The sequence below is a fragment of the Lissotriton vulgaris genome, chromosome 4_1 (assembly GCF_964263255.1).
Source record: "Lissotriton vulgaris chromosome 4_1, aLisVul1.2, whole genome shotgun sequence".
NCBI lineage: Eukaryota > Metazoa > Chordata > Amphibia > Caudata > Salamandridae > Lissotriton > Lissotriton vulgaris.
This window is the reverse complement of record NC_141691.1, coordinates 659,600,815-659,622,252: the sequence shown is the minus strand read 5'-3', so window position 1 is coordinate 659,622,252 and position 21,438 is coordinate 659,600,815. Positions and strand designations below refer to the sequence as shown.

The following is a 21,438-nucleotide window of genomic DNA, read 5'->3' as shown; positions in this document are numbered from 1 at the left end:
CTGAATGCCTGTTATCAGGGGTCCCCCAAGTACTCCATTGAGGAGTGAAGGGGGTATTGACCAATGGGCTACTTTCCCCAGTGGTCACTACACCCCCCCAGATGACCTCTTCCTTTGGGGAGTGGGCAGTACCCTGCCCCAGAATTCCTGATTTCATCACATACAAGATGGTGAAATTACTAACTTAGTTTTCACTTCACCCTAGAGGTGTGTCCAGCTTGGCAGTGCAACGTGCCTCCTGCATAGCTAGCTTTCCCTCCTGTCCTGGTGCCAGATAGACCAGGGAAATACCACCCATTGCCTTGGGCTTGAGGAAGCCTTAGGTCACATATCAAGGGCAACAGAGGCCTTTGAAGCCTCATGGCTTGATAAGCATTTCACTAGTCATCCTGCTTGGAGAAGGTGAAAACACCTCCTGCCAGAAAGGAATGGTTTCTGTTCTGAGAGTGGGGCTCTCAACTTCTAGAGGGCCAGAAACTCATCTGGGGTGGCAGGCTGGATGGACCAGTCAGCCAGCACACTAGAGGACTAGTTGGGTTCATAGGGGACCTCTAAGGTACTCTCTGGGTGCATGTATTAATAAATCAATCACTGGAATCAGTGTGGGTTTAGTAATACAAGGTGCTTGATAACAAACATCATAGGATTCAGTGAAGCCATGATGTACCTAAGAAAATCGTTATAATCAGTGCCAAGTACATACTTTAAGATTGCTTCCAGATTCACTTGTACGGTCAGTATTGGAACTGGCCAGCACAGGGCATATCTGCACATGCAGATGTGTCCTTACATGTAATCTGATGCAACTTGCTTTAGGGCTGAAAGGCCTGCTGTAGGGGTGACTTACAAATATTACATGCAATGTTAGGGGGCATTGCATGCTGTATTTTCACTATTTAGAGCACCTGGTCATACATCCTGCAATGGTAGTCTGCATGGGTTTGGTGTTGGATCCCTTAGAGTGGCACAATTTATGCTGCAATTCGTAGGGATCCGTCTCTAGTACCTATGCCTTAGGTACCAGAGGTGCCACCTACTAGGGACACAGAGGTGCTAAAGGCCTGGTCAATGGGGATTAATGGACCAGTTCTCTTGTTTTGGGGAAAGAACACAGACACTGGGCAACTGGTTAGCAGGAACCCAGAGCACTCCAGTCCAAGGTGCATGAAATACCAGGCAAAAAGAGGGGGGAGGGAGCTACTGCAACAAAGGCCCAGTTTCCTACATAGCCCACTAGCATTTTGTCAATCAAGGTATAAGGTATTAATACTATAATGAGTGGGGAGCAAGTCTCCCTTGAACCCTCACCACCACCACCCTTATGCATCCTAGGGTGAATCCTGCACTGGCACAGGATCAGAGGTAGAGCCAAAAAGAAAATGAAGCCCCTGCTGATCGCTTTAACACGGTAAAGGCACTGGGTTACAGACAGTCTGCATGACAACTGGCTATGCTTCTATTATTTCATAGGGAGTCAATTAGCCCATGCCAATGTCCATTCACAGTCTTACAAGGGCATTGGTTCATCAACTGGCACCGGTGAGGATGGTACCAGCATTGGGGCCCAGAGTGGATCTTGGGGCCAGAGTTGGTACAGCCACAGTAACTGGTCTCACGGGGACAGATGTTGCTGGGGGAGGACCTGCCAGCCTTTACACTGCTGGAGCCCTGCTGTTCCTTGGATTACCAGCATGGCCTATTTGCATGCTGCTATATCTGCTGTGGGGTCAAATAAGGCCAGGGGAACGCAGATGTGGTCAGTAAGCAAATGAGGAATCAGTTGCATGTGCCTGTTAACTTAATGGCGTTAGACTTTTTTGTGTGTGCAGTTTTATAGAGCGCGAACTAGACCCAAGGATATCCGAGCACTTTACATGAGCACCAGTTGCATCAGACTGGCACATTCATTTTTGTTAGGAACGGGGAGGTTAAGTGATTTGCCCCAAATCACAGAATGCTGAGCATCCCTCCCAGTACTCAAACCCAGTTTCCAAACTCAGGTCGACTGCTGTAGCAGTTAGGCCACATCCTCTCCCCAATATAAAATCTCGACACCCTTATGCCATCTTTTGGGAATCAGATTGGCGGGATGGGTATAATCCAGCTTCAGTTTAAGCTTGAACTAGGACTTCGACTTAACTTCAGATTTTCAGCAGGAAGTGAAGCCTGTGACATACAACCTTGCCTCCCCATCTTTATATTGGCTTCCTGTATATTTATCACACTACGAGTCATGTCAGGAGCCCAGGCACCAAAGACCTGTGAACGACATCTGCTTCCTGCCATAGCGCAATGGTTTGAATACTGGTCATTTCCATTAGGGACACTGTTCCATACCCCTCTGTTTAAGAGCAACACATTATCAACTAGCAGCTGTCCTGTGTTTATTAACATGTTGTTTCTTGCTCTTAAATCTTTGAGAACTGTTCCTCCAACCATTTTAGCAGGTCATTATAGCGATATTCTCATCTTCACCTTGGAGTCCTGTCAATCTGGTTGAACCTCCTGAGATTCAATGTAAATGCTTTTCATTGCAGTCTGTCTGGAGGCTGTGCGGGAATCCATCGTCCTCAAGGTAAAAGATCTTCTCTAAAAGGGTTAACAAATAAGGTACAATTTACCCCACTGTCCCGCGAATGCTTATGTCAGCTTCTCTAAAGGTAATAAACCTTGTGAATCATCAGACTTCAAGAAATGCATCCTAATTAAAGTGGTTTCATCCCCCTTAATCAACCACTTAGTAAAGATAACTGATCTCAACTGGCTTTGCTAATTAATGCCGATAAAATTGCATGCTGTGGTGCACCAATACCAGATTTACCAGTTGACAGATGGCATTGCCAATTCTAGTGCAGCAAACTAACATTGCCAAAACAAACTCTGGCGAGCAGCAGAAGTCGGGAGAGGCCATATCTGTTTTGTCCTACATAGAGCGTGAAAACCTGGAGGGATAAGAGGGCACCGGTGAGTGGCATCCAGCTCAGAAATGCAAGAGGAGGGCAGGAACAAAGAAGGTTGGGATGGAGCGTACCAACACCAGGAAGCGAAGAGAGGCTGCTACAATGAAAGGAGGTGGCCGGCTACAAGAGACGGAACAAGGGAAGTCTATAAAACAAAAAAAGAAGTGTAGGCAAGGTTTGATTCTGGACTGTGTAAATAAAGTACTTACTCATATCAGCTAAATGAATTGACTTTACACCCTGCAGGTGCATAAAACAAGCGCTTGGCTCTATGCTGGTCCAGAAGAGAAACATGATATGGCCCTTGCTCAAGATTAACAAAAGAATAGGGAGGAAAGACAATGACTTTAAGGCAGGAGGTTAAATAGAAGAGCTAGCTATCCAATCATGAGCCAGGACCACATTTAAAACTCACTATAAGGTTTTGGTTATAATACCGCAGCTGATATACCACTAAGCCAGGCTGCTGCAAAACAGCAAAAAAAGAACAGTACATTCTTTAAGAAGACTGGCATGCCAAATTTCCCTTCCTAGCAGGAATTGTTCATGTAAGTGTAAAACAAAGAGACCCTCAAAGCACAGTAGGGTGAGGTGTCCTAGGCAGCACACGATACCACAAACCTTCCAATTGCAGGCAAGCTTTATTATGAAAGTGAGGACAAATATTTAATGGTCCCTTTAATAGAGTTGAAAGATCATAAGGCTATAAAGTCATGGCTGACTAATCAATGATGAGATACTGCCCTACCTATTTAATTTGCCTTGGCCTGTTAGGAGAGCCACATTTTTGACCTCCTGAGAAAAAAGTCATGTTTGCTTTGTAGGACAGTGACCACCCTTTTCGGCCCATGCATCATATGGTCCAGAAATATGCTACAAGGTATGTCTTGCCACCATCACGGACTAGGACATCACTTATCTTCATTTTGTTCAGCGATGCTTGTGAGTTATTAGCCAGAATTTTCTGTGTCCCTAGGAGGCTGTAGCCTGTTAGACGCAGCAAGAAGTATGAAAATCGGGCTTAAAGCAAAGGGCACAGCATGAGAAATGCAGCACAATGCAAGTTGCCAGAGGAGCATCGCAAGGATGGTGTCATGTGTATGCCAGTGGTAACATGTCAGTCTCCTACTGCCATTCTGAGCCATAAGGGCCTAGTAGCAACCAGTGAATTGCCAGGAGGTTGAATGATCTGGCAAGGAAGCTCATGGTTAGGGTAAGAAAAGAGGCACATGTAGCAACAGTTAACAGACAAGATGTAGCACAGTGACAATGCAAGATGATGCTTCTTTGTGTCAGGTCTAAGAGAGTGGGAATAGTAGGGATGAAGAATTCCTGGATATGCACGAGACCTTAATTTGAAACTCCAACCTCCATGCATTGCGGCCATTTGCTGAAGGTATTCACTGGCGCCACTATGCAGACTGATGTTGGGTAGAGAATGATGGCCTCAAAGTGCAGGGGACACCGTGTTGGACTTACTGCATTGGGAGCTGAGAGCACACTGCTTCAACTCTGGAATATACCCTGGTCAGTCCACATCTTCTACTGGCAATTGAATCATTTTAAATTGTACATAGCGACTAAAGTGGCCACTTTCATCAAGTGTTAAAAATGTATTGGAAGCCAAAGCTCAATGACACTTCGACAAGAAATTCGACCGAGAACACCACCACTTGCTAGTACAAAATCAAATGGATTCGGTAATTAAATAGAATAAACAATGGAGGCAAGCTGATGGTCATATCCTTAGCGCCAACTTTGCCCAGCACAATGTAACAGACATGATCAGTTCCGGATGCTCTGCAATTATGAAATCCATGTTAGATCAGCATAAACGTGCCAACAAATAGGCTTGACACTCTGGGGAAAGAGGCACAAACTGAGAATGCTACATCCACCAGTTCGTGGTTACTTGAGCTAAGATCTTGGGAAAGCAATAAATTAAAAAGGCCCTCATGCACAATGAAGCCATCAGTGCCATAACAACTCTCAATGGTTAGCAACATTTTGAAGCTAAGAGATGGTTTGACATCAATAAACTGAATCGTACCAAAGATAGCTTGGCATTTTGGAGCCTAATTCACAACCTAATCTCACCTGAGTAGTCAGTTAAACATCCCAGGTTTGTTTATCAATTGAGTTATTTGTCAGACCTCTACTATACTCAATAAACAAATAACGGCAAATGCATTCCTTCCACCGACATTCCAGATATAGGTTCAAGCTCATACAACAGCTCCCGGACACAAACAAGCAACAGCATATTTAAAATTCAGCATTCCGCATCACCAGTGACAAAGTGATAACAGTGATGATTGCATTAAAGCAAAAGTTACTCCTGGCATTGCACTCTCCAAGCAAGACTTCGCTTGCTGGCTCACTCCACTCCTATCTCTTTACTCAGGCATTTCATCAAATAACATGATCCTGACAACTGGCGAGGCTCAATTCTTCAACCCATTCATAAAAAGGCCCAGAGGAATGAACAAAAAAATTATAGAACCATCGCTCTATTGGACGTTTAGGCTAAAGCACTTGCTGGAATACTATTAGAAGAACTAGAAGACTGGGTCTTCAATCAGAACATTCTCCCGAAATTCGAGAAAGGGTTTAATGACATTCTTGAAATCAGTCTTCTTGGAAATAAGGCCTTAAAACAAAACCGGTTTCTCAATGTCTTCCTGGACTATAGTGTAGCATTTGACAAAGTGAACTGGGGCATCCTATGGGCAAAGTTAGGAGCATAAGGTATTCCACACTAACTACTCAAGGCAACCAGATTGCTACACCTGGACCCTTGGGTCCGTAAAAAGCTGGGTACTGGCTCCACAATCTAAAAGAAAATTTCAATCAACTGGGGTTTAAAGCAAGGCCAACTCTTTTCAACGTCTACACTGCTGAAGTATTACCATCTCTTACTGACCTGAGGATCTATCCATCGAGACCACGTTGTCAGCATGCGGCCTTATTACAGTATGCCGATAATGTATTGCTTGACCAAGCACAAACAGGCCTCCAAAGTAACCTAATCGGTCTCAAAACCTATAGGAACTAGAACGAGCTAAATCTGGTAAAGACAAAAATTATGAAATTCTGCTCGGTAAGACTGCATACTCGTGGAGTATCAGCAATCAAACAAATTCAATAACAGAGGCATACCATTATTTAGGTGTTTGAATAGGTGATAAATAAAAATGTGACCACCAACACATAGCCTAGTCTGCTCGCTGCTCCTTTTTGTAAAACCAATTGGGGAGCATCTCATAACACATAAAATGCCTGAAAAGCTCTTATATTTAGGACATATTTATTTATTTTTTAAATATTTTTATTTTCATCTTAACAAAACAGTAAGGACAGCTTCTTAAAAATTCTTTCCGTTATGGTACATCATACATATGTAAGTCAGTGGGTGCATACTGGTCATAGTCAATCCAGGGCTTTGCAGGGAAGAAACATAATTAGAAACACAATATAGCACACCATAACTCCATTTTAGCGAGGTTTCTACAAGCAATCAGTCTAAGTCCTCATCCTCCCCAGTGAAACGTGGCGGCTCACAAATACAACCTCTGAACCTGTTCCAGGCCCCCCATATTCCCTCCCATTTACTCGGACAACCACGATGGATGAAGACAGCCCTCTCCGCTACCATCGCCTCGTCCACATCTTTACACCATTTGTTGAGGGTCGGGGAGACTGCCGATCCCCACAACATAGCAATGTTGCGTTTTGCTATCATCATGTCCAACATTACCCAGTCCAACTGGCAATGGTTAAAATCGTTAGGCTCCCACACGTTAAGCAAGCAGCGGCGAGGCTCCGGCAACAGGGAGATACCAATCGTCTGGGAAATAGTACGCATTACTGCTGTCCAGTACGTTGTCATGTATCTACAGTCCCAAATGATATGGAAGAATGCTCCCTCCTCCCCACAGTCACGAAGACCGTATTTGTGCGTTGCCCTACCTATTTTGTATAAAAGTCGTCCTAATGTAATAAGTGCGGTGCAGTATCTTTAATTGGACCAGTTTTAACCTGGAGGGGATAGCGGTTTCACGAGGTGAGGCGAGGGCCTCCTGCCATTCGGAGTCGTCAAAGGGACCCACCTCTTCAGCCCAGTTCAGTCTCAACGTTGACATTACATCCGGAAGATTATTAATGAGTTTCCTATAAGTAAAGGAAGTGGCCTTATCCGTCATGTGGTCCGTCAGAAGTCTGTCCTCAAGCGGGGACGACTCCTGTAAGACAGTGCCCCGTGGTATAACCGAGTGTAACACGTGTGCAATCTGCAGATACCTGAACCTTTCCGTCAGAGACATTTCATATTGCGTTTGCAGGTGGCCAAAGATTTAGGACATATTTAAGACTAAAGTGGTTCCAGCACTCTTATATAGCTCTCCCATCACTGCCCTGCAACTTCAAAAGAGCTTACAGAGGCTGTATTCAGGAGCAATTCGGGCTCCATGTGCTCTAGCGACTACTACGCCCGTTAGCCAGCTAAGGCTTGAGTTTGACCTATTGAATATACCCTCATTAGCTGACCTCAGCTCTACTGTCAGAGGTGGAGAAGGGCACCCGACGATACTCTAAAAGGCTTTGGAAACAACTAGTAACCTTTCCCAAAAAGGAATGTGGCACCCAGAGAAGATCTTGAACAATCTTCACCGAAAGGACTTTGGGAGTACAGACTGGACTAGACCCTTTTTGAAACAACGGCCAAAGTAGCCACCAGGTACATTCGTTTCAGAACCAACTTAGAGGCATTTGCAAACCTACCAAGTGCACCATTACTTTTGCCATTTTTCACATCCCCTCCACAACAACCATACCCATCTATCAATTTGAACCATTCGACACACCTCAAATTGATCAGATGCATATTTTTATTACCACTTAAGACCACCCAACCCTGGAAATTTAGGCCTACTAGCCTAGATAATTAACTGTATGCAATGACTGCAAAATATGTCAGCATGACTTCCTCTCTGCCTAAAATTATGGCTTTATACATTAATAGCTCTGTGATTATTTATGCTAGTGTAAACCGAACACCCACCCTCCTCTGGAGAGGCAGCCAACAGGCAGGATCCTCTGCACAGAACTTCAAGAAGGAAACAAGCATACCTCAAAAGCGTCAAGAAAATCTACAAGCATTGCAAATAACTCAGATTACAACATATGCTACGAAGTTTCTCTAGGAGGGCCCCATTACTGACAAACCTAGCCACATGAGATGTAGTGTTGGAAAACAAACAAAAAAACAAGCACCGGAAATGCAATAGGTCTCGCCGTTGATTAAGTTAAAGCCATTTGCTTTGCTAATGGTATTTTTTAGCAAAGCAAATGGCTTTTACTTCATGAAAGGGGAGAACTATAGCGTTTTTAATGCTTGTTGGATGTGGAGGTACCAATATGCAATGTCCTAGGATAGTGCAAGATCCGTTATTGACAAGTGCTCGAAGGTGAGTGAATGAGTGCGTAAGAAGATAGTAGAGGTAAAAATGAATGGAGTTAGGTCTCGGAGAGGTGCTGCCTAGGATGTTTGGAGGTAGACGAGCACAGAGTGGAAAACGGGTCAGGAAGGGGTGATGAAAATATATGGCAAGGACAGGAATGAGAACAGAGGGGTGCAGTGGCAGCGAGGAGGGGAAGACTAGCACACAAAGTGGGAAACGGGACAAGAATGGGTGATGAAAACACTGGACAAGAAGAGGGATGACTAGAGCGGCAGATGAGCACCCGTGACAAGAAGGGGTTATGAAAATACAGGAAAAGGAGAGGGGTGAAAACAGAGGGATGCAGGAACAGCGAGGAGTGGCAGATGAGCACACAGAGTGGAAAACTAGGGAAAGAAAGCAGTGATGAAAACGCAGGACAAGGAGAGGGGTGATGAAAACACCGGGCGAAAACAGAGGGTGGCAGATGTGTGCACAGAGAAGTGGAACACATGGGGCAACAAAGGGCGATAACACCAGGAAAGGAGAACTGAGGGTAGCAGGGGAGTCGAGGAGTGGCAGATGAACACAGAGTGTAACACAGGGGACAGGAAAGGTGAAGAAAACATAGGGTAAAAGATGGATGACTACAGGGAACAGATGAGCTCACAGAGTAGAACACAGGAAGTTGTGATTATAATGCAGGGCAAGGAGTGGATAAGAACAGAAGGGGTGGCAGATGTGTGCACATAGGAGTGGAACACGGGGCAGGAAGGGGCGGATAAAACAGGGCAAGGAGAGGGTTGAGAACAGAAGGATGCAGAGCGGCAATTAGTGGCAAATGAGCACAAAGGAACAATAGGGAGTGATAAAAAAACACAGGGCAAGGAGCGGTATGAGTACAGAGGATGTAAGAGGGCAGATGAGCACACAGAATGGAAAACAGTGGACAGGAAGGGGCAGGGCTTTAAGTGGGCTTGGTCCTGCTGGTGTTCAGCACCAAAAAACACCATAAGTTCTTTAAAAAAATAAAAGACACAAAAAAAACACAGGTGCTGAGACGGGTCCCTAATGGGTTCCCCATTTTTGCCCTCACCCTCAGAGGAGAAAAAAATCTTAATTTGGCATCAGTAAGTACTAGCTTACACCGCCTTTGATGTAACTTTAAAGAAACTCGTTATAGTTATTTCACAGTCACAGCATTTTCAATATTATGCACAACAAAGCCATAGCTGTTACTTACTTATCTTTTGGAACTAACAACTATCAACAAAGCCACTAGTCCTGGCTTGCTATAGGTGGAATGTCAGTTGTTGTACTGTATATCTGGATGCAATGACAGAAAGAAGCAGTAAAATCCCAGTGGGGTGGCACACTGTACGCAGGCAGACAGACAGACAGACAGACAGACAGACACACACCTAGGGTGAGAGCAGCACAACACACACACACACACACACACACACACACACACACACACACACACACACACACACACACACACACCCAGGGTGAGATCAGCACTAGACACATAGGCTGAGAGCAGCAGAAGATATACAGACAGGCTGAGAGCAGCAGAAGACTTGCAGATGGTAAGGGCAACAAAAGAACCATAGGGCAAGGGCAGTCGAAAACCCATAGGGCAAGGGCAGACGAAGACACCAAGGACAGCAGAAGACACCAAGGACAGCAGAAGACACCAAGGACAGCAGAAGACACCAAGGGCAGCAGAAGACACCAAGGGCAGCAGAAGACACCAAGGGCAGCAGAAGACACCAAGGGCATGTCCAGTAGAAGGCACAGAAGGTAACGTGGGATGAAAGGGTAAGGGCTGCAGAAGACATAGAGGAAGGGAAGGGCAGCTTTAGAGCCAGAGGACAGGCGATTGCGGATAGGGTAAAAGGTGGTCAGCAGAATATAGAGATGATAACGAAGGAAGATCATTAAGGTATGAAAGTCAACGGGGGCCAGTAAGAGGCCCACAATATAATGAAGGGAGAATGCACAGTGTGATGGAAGCTTCCCCAGATAGGGCATAACGCAGGGGACGTAACGTGCTGTCAGGTCTCCACTTCAAAGAACACACAAACAAGGCCCTGCGTGCAGACCAAGATTACGGAACACATTTTACTCCAGTGGTCTACGCGTTAGGCACAGTTTACACTTCGGACAAATCTAGTCAAGAAAACACTATATTAGCACTTAGTTTGCTCAGTTTTTGTTCAATTCTGTGCACTGAAATGTGGTCCTGTCTCGGTCACAGCTCCTAAAGCTCCGAGCCTGCAGCCATTTCTGTGATTCCTGCCCACTGTGGTGCCAGGCAGAAGCAACCCTGCTCTTCCCCGGGAGGCCAAGCAACAGTGAGTGGGTGTGTTCAAGGGCCGTAGTGTTCGCTCCGGCCGGCACAGGACAAGGGGAGAGGAGTCAGGGGAGCTTCACCAGACAAAAAGGTTAACACTCTGATCACTATCCCCGGACCTCTGGAGGGGGCTGGGCCTCGATCACTCACCTCACTCCGCAGGACAGTCCCGGCTTCCTGGTGGCGGTCGCAGCGCTAAGGGTGAACAACTGCCAGACAGGGCTGGGAACCCTGGGCGGGAGGCACACAAAGTCCAGTCCGCCGAACGGATCTCGGCGCCCCTAGCTCCTCGCAGACCCGGATCAGAGCTCTCCGGTTCCACAGCGCCTCACACAGATGGAGCAAAACCAAAGGGGATGATGGGCGGAGTGTTGAACAATGCAAGCACTCCCCCCCCCCCCCTCCCCCAGTCAACTGATCTGGGTTTAATACATCATCATTCTTTAGCTCACTCTGCCACCCCAGTTCAGACATGGCTATATGCAAATTGGTCTGACCCTGTGTCTCATGGGAACAGTCCAGCCCGAACCGCCAAGCCATGTATTCCCTGGACCGGAAACAAGCATTCTGGGACCGGTTCCTTGCTAATCAGCCAGGCTAGCTTGAATCCAGTGGCAAAGTGAGCAAGAGACCCAAGTCTGGGCATACCCTGCCAACTTAGGGCAAACAAAGCGAAACCAAAGGGGATGATGGACAGAGTGTTGAACAATGCAAGCACTTACCTCCAATGGAATCAAGCTATCCTGGCTGATGAGGGCTGAAAACCTGAAACCGGTCCTAGGATGCTAGTTTCCAGTCCAGGGAGGACCTGGCTTGGCAGTTCGGGCGGGACTGTTCCTATGGGGTACAGGGTCAAGACTGATTTGCATATGGCTGGGTTCAAACTGGAATGGCATGGTGAGCAAACAAAACGATGGATTTAGGCACAGATCTCTGTACTGGGGTCAATGTAGGACATTGTTCTGCATTCTGTCCATCAACTGTTGTTTTTGCACATTTAACATAGACTGAGGTCAGCTCTCTCCAGCGGGCCCCACACTCCTTGGGCGGCCAGTCACAGTCCTGGGACGGTCGGCGGTATGGGTGAAGTGTCACTGTGTCTGTAACATCTTGGTCACCCACTGCACATAATTACTCGGCTCTTCGAGCAGTGAGGAGGAACAACGCAAAACGGCAGCAGCGGAGACTGGGAATCCGCACAAAGACGACAAGCGCTCGTCATTCCCGCTGTTTATTTTTGCATTGCGCTTTCACTTTAAAGTGAAAGCGCAATGCAAAAATAAACATGCGGCACCCTGTCTCCTTTTGTCCGGCCCAATCAGAGAGCCGGACTGGCACGTGCAAGGCAGCGTGACGAAGCTTCTGATAAGAAACTTTGGCACAACAGCCGGGAGACAACATAGATCGCTCATTTCCAAAGGCAGGCCACCATTTAGCATAAACGGTGACGCCAGCAATTGGAAATGATGGGGGAGCTTATAGCCTTTTTCTAAAAGTATTCATTAGCAATAAATTTCGCCGAGCGAGCTGCGCATGTGCGCAGCAACGCTATGCGAGTCCTTAAAAGGAAAAGCACATGCTTACAAATAGAAATGCAGCTGCTTAAAACTTAATATTTAACATGCACCAAAGCATCTAAATCATATCATGGTTTAAAATAATCACAGTAACATGAAAATAAAACACAACTGTAAATAAAGACTAATTAGATTACTAAATTACATGGACCAATACAAAGTAAAAAACTGCATTTTTACCACGGGGCGTAGAACTCCACCAAAATGATGTCAGCATTGTTTACAACTTCATCAAAGTTGTCCTTTGTCAATACCATTGTAACTTCCGGTGGAGGGGTCCAGTCTGGATCAGACAACTCTTTGACTTTTGCAACAATTGCTGAAAAACAATTGGTACAAACATTTAAAATGGCAATCAAGATTGTACTTCTAAGAAATAAAAGAGATCCATATGAATCGTAATCATCACTTTCTCACTTTATCGAAAGGGTGAGAATTATGTGCTACGACGAGGATTGAAAAGTGTCACTATGGCTTTGAGAAACAGGGGGGGGGGGGGGGAACAGTCTAGCTACAGTGTTATTGTTAAGCTGTATGCTGGACAAAGAAGGAAATGGTTTAAAGCTAGATGAAAACCTTCTCCAAAGGAGGAACAGAAGGGATTGGTTAATGGTCCAAAGAGATCAATGATTTTTGCAGGATAAGGAGCAGAAAGAAGAATTTCTTTGTCTTAAGGCCAACTTCATACATAATTTAAGTTACCCAAATACATTTCTACACCTGGGCTGAGTGGTACATAAACCACTTTTGAACTTGTGATTCACAGTTATTATTTAATTAAATTCCCAATGCCTAAAGATTTGGCTGCCAAAACATTTTTAACAGGTATAACGAAACAAAATAAATGATAAGGACAACTGATCGATACCTAAATACAGCAAAAGAAATTGTGGAAACTCAACTTCAAGCATCTCAATTAGGGTTAATAATTGATGAACAGATAAACCACATAAAATGGGCAACATCACTGAAAAACTACTGAAAAGGGAGTGTTGGTGGATCCAATTTTAATTCTTAACAGCCACTGCTAAAAATGGGAGTGATTTACAGTGGTTTTCTCACAGATTGGGAAAGCAGAAGGCTGCTGCAACTGCCTATAATAAGGTATATATTAACGGAAAAGAAGCTGGTTGGGATGAGTTATGGAATGCATGGTGTGAGTCAAGAAAACGAACACTTTTATAATTAATATATCCACACAAGTGTTTATTGAATGTTCACAGACAAGATTTTATAAATGACATAGGGGAAGTCCTGCGACTAGGATCTGAAGCGATTCATACATAGCATTCCCCCGCTCTGGAGCTCCTCCACCTTCCAGCTCTGTCACCAAAGCCGGGGACTGGGACTAGCTGAGCCACCACCACAACTTCAGACAGCAGCAACAGCCACAGACCAATCGTAGCCACAGTTGATCCCCCTAACCAGTCTAAACTCTCCTGAGAGCCAACTGAAAAAGAAAAAATCTATAAGGCTGCATGAGCCCACAAGTAGTGGCAAAGAAAGGCAAGAAGCAGCACCAAAAGCAGAAGACACATCAAAGGCACCGAAGGTAGGCACTGAGTGAGCAAGCCATATCAGCCGTCGTCCAAAGCAAGGCCCGGTAGCTAGCAGAAGCAGTTCAGCTAGGCTAGGTGCAGCACCCAGGAGCCCACTCACTAGCTCTCGCCTACACCGCCCACATGATTTGGACTACTCGGACTGTTCGCTCCATCTCGTACCTGCAAGGTCTGCGTTACCTCTACAGGCCTTGCTACGGTCAGTGTTAAGAAGCCAGAAAGACCAGAAAGGCAAGAAAAGTCGGTCCACAGCCTTTTCCATCCCCGGAAAAAAAAAAAAGAGAGACAGCCTCTGTCAACCACCAAGCACACCACGAGCAGGGCAGAGAGAAAGGCTGCAATAAACACCAAAGCATAATGAAGTCAGGGAGGACTAGGGATCAACCTAAGGGGCACCAAACGCAGCAGGAAAGCCCAAGCAAACAAACAGGGCCCAACTGAGCAGACAACGCCAGCCTCTCCCAACCAAGTGACACAGGTCACCCCTCAAGAGGACATTGTAGATAAAGAGGCCCAGACCAAGAGCCTTCCAACCTGCCTTTTACAACCTAACATTTACTAGAAATACTTTTTTCTCAAGGACCAAGGCTCCACCATCTTTGTTTTTTTTAAGCTGCAGGGTACGTGGTCTGTAGGATCCCATCTAACCCACACACACATTTCTCCAGCCAGCGCTACTCACAGAACCACCCCAAGCAGGAGAAGAGCAGGCAGCGGGATCCATCAAGCACGCCGTAACCTGCAAAACTCAGGGGGGTTCAACAAAAGAGAGCCCAGTGAGCCCCCCCCCATAATTACTTCTACATCTCGGCCTTCCTAGCGAGATATGGATTTGCTGGTACCAATGCCCCCCAATCCGAACTTAACCCACACAGTTCAGATCTACGCTCAGAGCACCATTCCGAAAGACATCTACACACTGGCTACAAGCAAGTCGAGATTACAGGGGTGCAGGACCCGATCATTATACCAATGCACCGCCGCCAGGCCCACCTACGGTCAACTGGAATTCACCCAAGTCGCCGTTGATGCCACCGGACCAAGGACTCATTAAAACCCACAAAAGGGCAGAGGCATTGGAATCGCTGGAGGATAACTTGGACACCCAGGATAACCAGGTAGATCTTTCATACCTAGATACCTAGGAGTGGGCCGACCTGGTGGCATCCTACTCACTGGACACCACTCATGGTTCCTCACATAGATCGCCTCAAACAAACGCAATCCTGATAAAGAGAAGCCGGCTGCAGGACCCAGTTGCAGGGCGTAACAAAGCGGCCAAGCCACACCAGGACCAGCAAAGTGTGGGACTCCCTTCTAAATACCATGTAACGGACGAAAGACACTACAGTACCAGTAAAACAGGATGGATCTACAGCTGGAGCTCCTTAATACCCTGGCCCTATACTTAGGCGGGATCAACGAAAAACTGCTTAACTTAAACGTACGAATAACCCGAGCCCAACAGAAGGCAAACCTAATTTGCGGCTGTGGGCAGATAGTGGACAAATTATCATCCCTTCCATCAACGCGGACTACCCTATTCAACGATCTGACACAGGAGTCTATGGGTAACAAGGAGGCTTTAAACGCAATTACAGAGCTAACCAGGAGCTAGGCCAGGCGGAAGCCAAGATTAAATCTCACACACTGAAGCAAATGGCAGCACATCCGGGGAATCGCTCACTACTGATCCTCCAGTGCCGCAAACTGGAAATGGCTCAGTCTACAGTGCCAAACAAAGGCGCCAAATCAGGAAGAAAGGTCTCTACAAAAGACCAGTCGTAAACCTGGCTGCAGTTTACCAACTCTTGTGTCCCCAAGGAAATATGGAGGGAACCAAACCGAGCCTAACTCCGCAAGCAGAAAACAATAAAGATCCTACCAGCCTGGAGACCGGTGCAATCAGTAATCACAATGGGGCCTCTTCCCGGCTATGTCGAACCCTAAAGTTGAAAGTCCTACAGGAGGCCCAAGAGAAGTGGGCTTTAATCACCCTCGGGGATCACAAGAATCCCAATTAATAAAACGAACGCTACAACAAACTAGACAGCATCTGCACAAGCACAGTATTCAGAGTGAGACTCGGACATCTGGCACCAGCTACAACCAGTATAGCCATAATGAACACAGCTCCAGCTCTGCTAGCTACAACCTACATGAGCTGGGGGACAGATGGTGGAGGACCCAAAATTCAGCACTGCTCCCTCACCACTGCCAGACAACATAAGGGGACAAGAGGAGGGAGAGGAAGATATAGAAGGCCCCCGCCGGCTATCAGAAGGTAGGAGTTCAGAACTGGCCAACTACAACCACATAACATCTGCTTGGGCACAACGCGATGACAGGGTACAGAACCAGCAAATATTCAACCGATTTAGAAGCAAGGCAGCTGACCCAGAGTTTGTATCACATATAGATTCATAGGACAGTGCTGCTACAGGAAACATGGATGGCAGAACCTCAACTACAGGGTTTTATATGCTTTCACACACCTGCAAACAGAAAAGTGCAATGTGGGCGTCTATCAGGTGGGCTGGCAACCTATGTGTCAACAACAAGCATATCCACTGCAAATGAAATTCCTTCTTACTCATCGTCGGGCAAGACAATCAAGACCTCGTTCAACATCAAATGAAAAATCGAGGAAGTCAATTTTTAATGCCTACGTAAACCCAAAACGAAAAGCCCAAGACGCTAGGCACCTGATGGACCATCTTTTAAAAACCATAAGTGAATAGAAAACCCCAAACCTCATTCTCTCAGGGGATTTAAATCTACATCTTCCGGGCTCTTCGTCTGCAGAAGAGCTATTGGCTCAGTCATCTGCGAGGAACATTCCCGAACAAAAGAGAAGCCTGCATGGAAGAGCAAGTAAGACGTCCATGAGCTTTTTGGAAGACCTAGAGCACATCAACTTTCGAATACTATAGGGCAGATTCCCAGACGCTTTCCCTCCTGCAGCTTCATACTATACAGAGTCCACATGCTCCACATTAGACTATACTTTGGTTTCCCTTTCATTTGCACACAGCATGTTTTCGTTCTCCCTCTGTGACATTGGGGACAGCGACCATCGGTTGCAAGAGGTACTCCTTCAGGCTATTGCAACACCATGTGAATTCGCACCGGAAGGAGCCTGGTCCACCTACACAATCAATCTCAAAATAACTAAATTCTTGTTAGCAAATACTGGGAAATACTTCAGGCAGGCAAAAGCCATAAAGAATATTATCTTCTACAATCAAATGCAGATCACCCCATGAAGCTAGGGATGCAGGATGGATACCCAGCGTACAGAGGCATCAGCTAACAGTAAAAAAACAGAAACAGTTAAAAATAATTCGATCAACAAGATCCTTAGACTATTGAGACAATCCAGGAGATCTAAACCTCACCCTCCCATTGTGGCAACAAAGGTCTATGCTTAAAAATAAAATGGGACACTGCTTCACGACTCCAAAACTAAAAACAGCATGGGCTTCTGGGCATTGGTGAACATAGCAATGCACCCGTTACACGCAGGAATGATACTGCACATTCCTGATGAGACTTTGACTCACTCACTGAAATTCCACCAGCCCTTTTTGAACAAGGCGCAGATTTTTGAGCAGATACATTAGACCCGCTCTTCTGTGAAATCAGGCAGATGGGTCATCTTCCAACTTTGTGGAAGGGCTCCGTTATTTCTCCAATACATGAATCAGGCAATAAAACCTCACCGAAAAATGATAGCCTCATTGCTCTGCTTGATACGGAGGCAAAATACTTTTCTGTCACCTTACTAGTTGAACTTCAAGACTGGGCCATGGAACACGAAATTATTCCATTATTCCATTTAAGCAGACAGGGTTCTGTAAAGAAACTGGCACAATAACCAACATCCTAACCAGGTCACTCCTCATGGAAATGGGCAAGGCAACCAAACAGGCACTGCATTTCTGCTTCATAGAATTAAAGGCAGCATTTGGTTACATAGATCGAACAAGGGGGTGGAAGAAACTAGCAAACTGGAAAATCCCACACTCTTAGACATGCTACTATACCTCCACATATGACCCTGGGTGCAGGTAAAACTGGGCGATGACACATCTTTCCAGGCACATCCCTACCACCAAAGGGCTTAAACAAGGGTGCGTGCTCGCCCCAGCCTTATTCAATCTTTATATGGCAGATTTGACGCAAACTCCAAATGTATACAACACACGCTCCAAGAATGGGTGGCAAAGCCCTAACCAGCATTCTATATGCAGACTTTGAAAAGATATCTTGTCTGGCATCTGGGGGAAGGTAGAAATTCAGAACATGTCAAATTAAAAATAGCTAGGCGTAACCATTAATAATGGCGGCCAATTCGCCAGTCAGCTCAAAACAATCAGAAGGAGGGGACTGGTCTTAGCAACATCTCTGAATCAGCTAAAATCCAAACCGACAAGCCCCATGCTCTCCAGGCCACACAATCCAAAATCTTACTCACCATCTCATATGGTAGTGAAGCACTGAGAGGAAGGGACTCGAACTCTGGGCAGCCCCATTATCAGAGCCTATAGGATCCAGTTTAATATACAAACCTATGACTCAGTGGCTCAGATTAGATTGGAATTCGGGCTCACTAAACACTTTGCAAGACAGGGGGCCTTAATAAACTGTTGGCACAAAATCAGGAACGCCCCCGCAAACACTTTAAACCTGCTACACTGGCAAAAATACAGCATCGAAAACCATCGCCAGCCAGAAACTTTTTAAAAAACAGTCTTGCAACCACAGGTCTTTCCCAACTTTGGGACACTTCAAAGACCAACGCTCTATTTAAAAAGGGTGCGCAAAGGACCATTAGGAGCCGCTAATAGCAGATAAAGCCGCCTTGACCATCAATGGTTACGAAACACTCTACCCGCAAATATACTTCAGCCTGGGTTATTAAAGGATAACAAAAGAAAAATTCCCGAAACATCAACTGGGAAAACTTCCTGCATTTCTCACTTTGGGGGGGAGAGGGGGGTGGGGGTGGGGGGGGTAACAATCTCAACGAGCTGCCGTCTGTGCAGACAGAATAGAAGACATGGCGCACTTGATCTGCACCTGCATTCACTTGAAGGAAGAAAAGGGTCAGTTGCTCAAACCACTATTCCACTTCCACAGGATTCACACGCGGAGACGAGTGGTGATAGCGTGCTTTAAACCGGACGACCTCAAGCTGAATTGAGAGCTGGTGAAATTTTTAACCCTGGCAGAAAACAAACTGCAGAGTTATTTTATTAATTTATTTTATTTTTTCAACTTGTAAGGCGCAACAGCTACCCAAATAGGGTTTCCCGGCGCCGAGACACAGCTAGAAAGAAGTCAGGAGAAGGTTCTGGCTATTCATGTTATTGTTCGAAAAGCCAGGTCTTGACGTGCCTTCTAAACCTGACATGGTTTTCCTCCTTTCGAATGAAGGGAGGGAGTGCGTTCCAGAGGGATGGTCCAAGATGGGAAAAAGATCTGCCTCCCATTATTGCCAATTTAAATCTTGGTACACAGAAATTGGCAGCTGATTGCGAACGAAGATTACGCTTGGGAGTATAGGGGTGGGCCAGAGCTAGAAGGTATTTGGGTGCAGTACCTGCTTTAATTCTGAACATGTAGTTCAGGGCTTGAAAACGGATTCTGCTTTCAACCCTGAGCCAGTGGAGTTCCCGACGGTAGCTCGAGACTCCGGAGTTTTTAGGGATTTTGCACAGTAGTCGGACTGCTGCGTTCTGGACCAGTTGTAGTCGACCGACTGCCGCTTTGTTAGAGCCAAGGTACAGAATGTTGCCGTAGTCAAGCCGTGATGTTATGAGGGCATTGACTACGGTCTTTTGAGTGGAAGGGGGCAGCATCCAAAGGATTTTCCTCAGCCATTTAATGATGGTGAGACATAGGCCGGTGACTTTGCTGGCCTGTTGACTCATGAAAAGGGAGCTGTCCATGAAGACTCCCAGATTGCGAACTTGGGGCACTGGGGTAGGAAAAATGCCCATCTGATTTGGCCAGTGTGAGTGATTCCACAGGTCTCGACGTTTTCCCAAGAGAAGAATCTGTCTTGTCTCCATTGAGCTTGAATTGGTTTCTGGTCATCCAATTAAGGATGTTTTGAAGCCCTGATTTGAGGAGAGATGGGGATGTCGGACAGGATTCAGATAGAGAAAAAGTAATTTGGGAATCGTCGGCGTAGGTCATGAGTGTGAGTCCGGATTTTTCGGCTAGGTCAGCCAGGGGTCCGAGATATAGATTGAAAAACAGGGGACTCAATATAGATCCCTGTGGCACTCCGTGGGGGGCATAGAAGCTGTCAGAACAGGCCAATGAGGATGTTATTTGGAAAGTTTGTTCCGCCAGGAAGGAACGAATCCACTCAAGGGCTTTTCCACGGACACCATTTCTATATAACTCCTTGATGAGAATTTCGTGGGATATGGTGTCAAAGGCCGCGCTCAGATCTAAAAGCACGAGCGCGACCGTCTGACCATTATCAAGGAGATTCCGGATGTGTTCCGTAACTCCTAGAAGGGGGGTTTCTGTCGAGAAACCAGCCCGAAAGCCCGATTGGGAGGGGTGCCAAAGTGAGTTTTCTTCAGCAAACGTGGATAAGACCGAGTGGACGTGTCTCTCCAAGCATTTGGAGAAGGCAGGGAGCAGGGATATGGGTCTATAGTTGGCCGGAATTTCCTGGTTTGCTGTGGGCTTTTTTAGTAATGGGGTTATCATGGCGTGTTTCCATAGGGCCGGAACTGTGGAAAGATCAAATGAGGAGTTAAGAGTATTTGCGATGATTTCCAGGGAGCGATCGTCCAGTTGTTTAATTACTTTAATCGGAATCGGGTCCCTGGGGGAGCCGGACTTGATGTTCTTAAAAATAGTTTTCAGTTTGTCTACTGAGATGGGAGGCCAGGATTCCAGGGTATTTTCATAGGAGGGAGTATATTCCAAGTCAGAAGAAGGGGGTGGTTCATTTTTGTTGGTATTAATGTCCATAATGATTTTTCGATCTTTTCAGTGAAGAAGCATGCTAGAGCTTGGCATTGTTGAGTGTTCAGTGGGGGAGCCGAGGCTGTGGTTTGAGCGCCTGCCAGTTCTTTGACTTTATTGAACAATGTTTTTGGCTTATTAGTTGCTTCCATGATAGTGTTGGAGACGAATACGGCTCGTGCTTTTGCACAGGCAGTATGGTATAAATTCCTGGCTTCATGATAGGTTATTTTTGCGTCAGGGGCGTAGTCTTTTCGCCATTTACGCTCAAGTGCTTTACATTTAGATTTTTCGGTTTTTAAAATGTCATTAAACCATGGAGCAGGGTGGCGGGGTCTCCTTCCTTTGATGAGAGAGGTGGGTAAGCATTGATCAGCGGCATCGCTAAGCCATTTGTGCGAAGCTACCGCTAGCCTGTCCATGTTTTGACCATTTCTGGGAGGGTTGTCATGGAGTGCTGAGTTGAGTTTTGCCAAGACCACTAGCTTCCAGTTTTTTCTGGATATAGCAAGAAAGTCAGGTTGCATGATGGGGGTAGGAGGGAGATTTATG

General features: G+C 46.0%; 1 protein-coding gene across 1 annotated transcript in view; it reads right to left on the bottom strand.

Annotated features, from left to right (window-relative positions):
- PDIA4 (protein disulfide isomerase family A member 4) overlaps nt 1-21,438 on the bottom strand; it is a 147,917-nt gene that overhangs the window by 91,146 nt on the left and 35,333 nt on the right. The window contains exon 4 of the mRNA XM_086964915.1: nt 12,515-12,653. Within this exon, the coding sequence (XP_086821041.1) occupies nt 12,515-12,653 (139 nt within the window). The remainder of the gene's footprint in view (nt 1-12,514; nt 12,654-21,438) is intronic.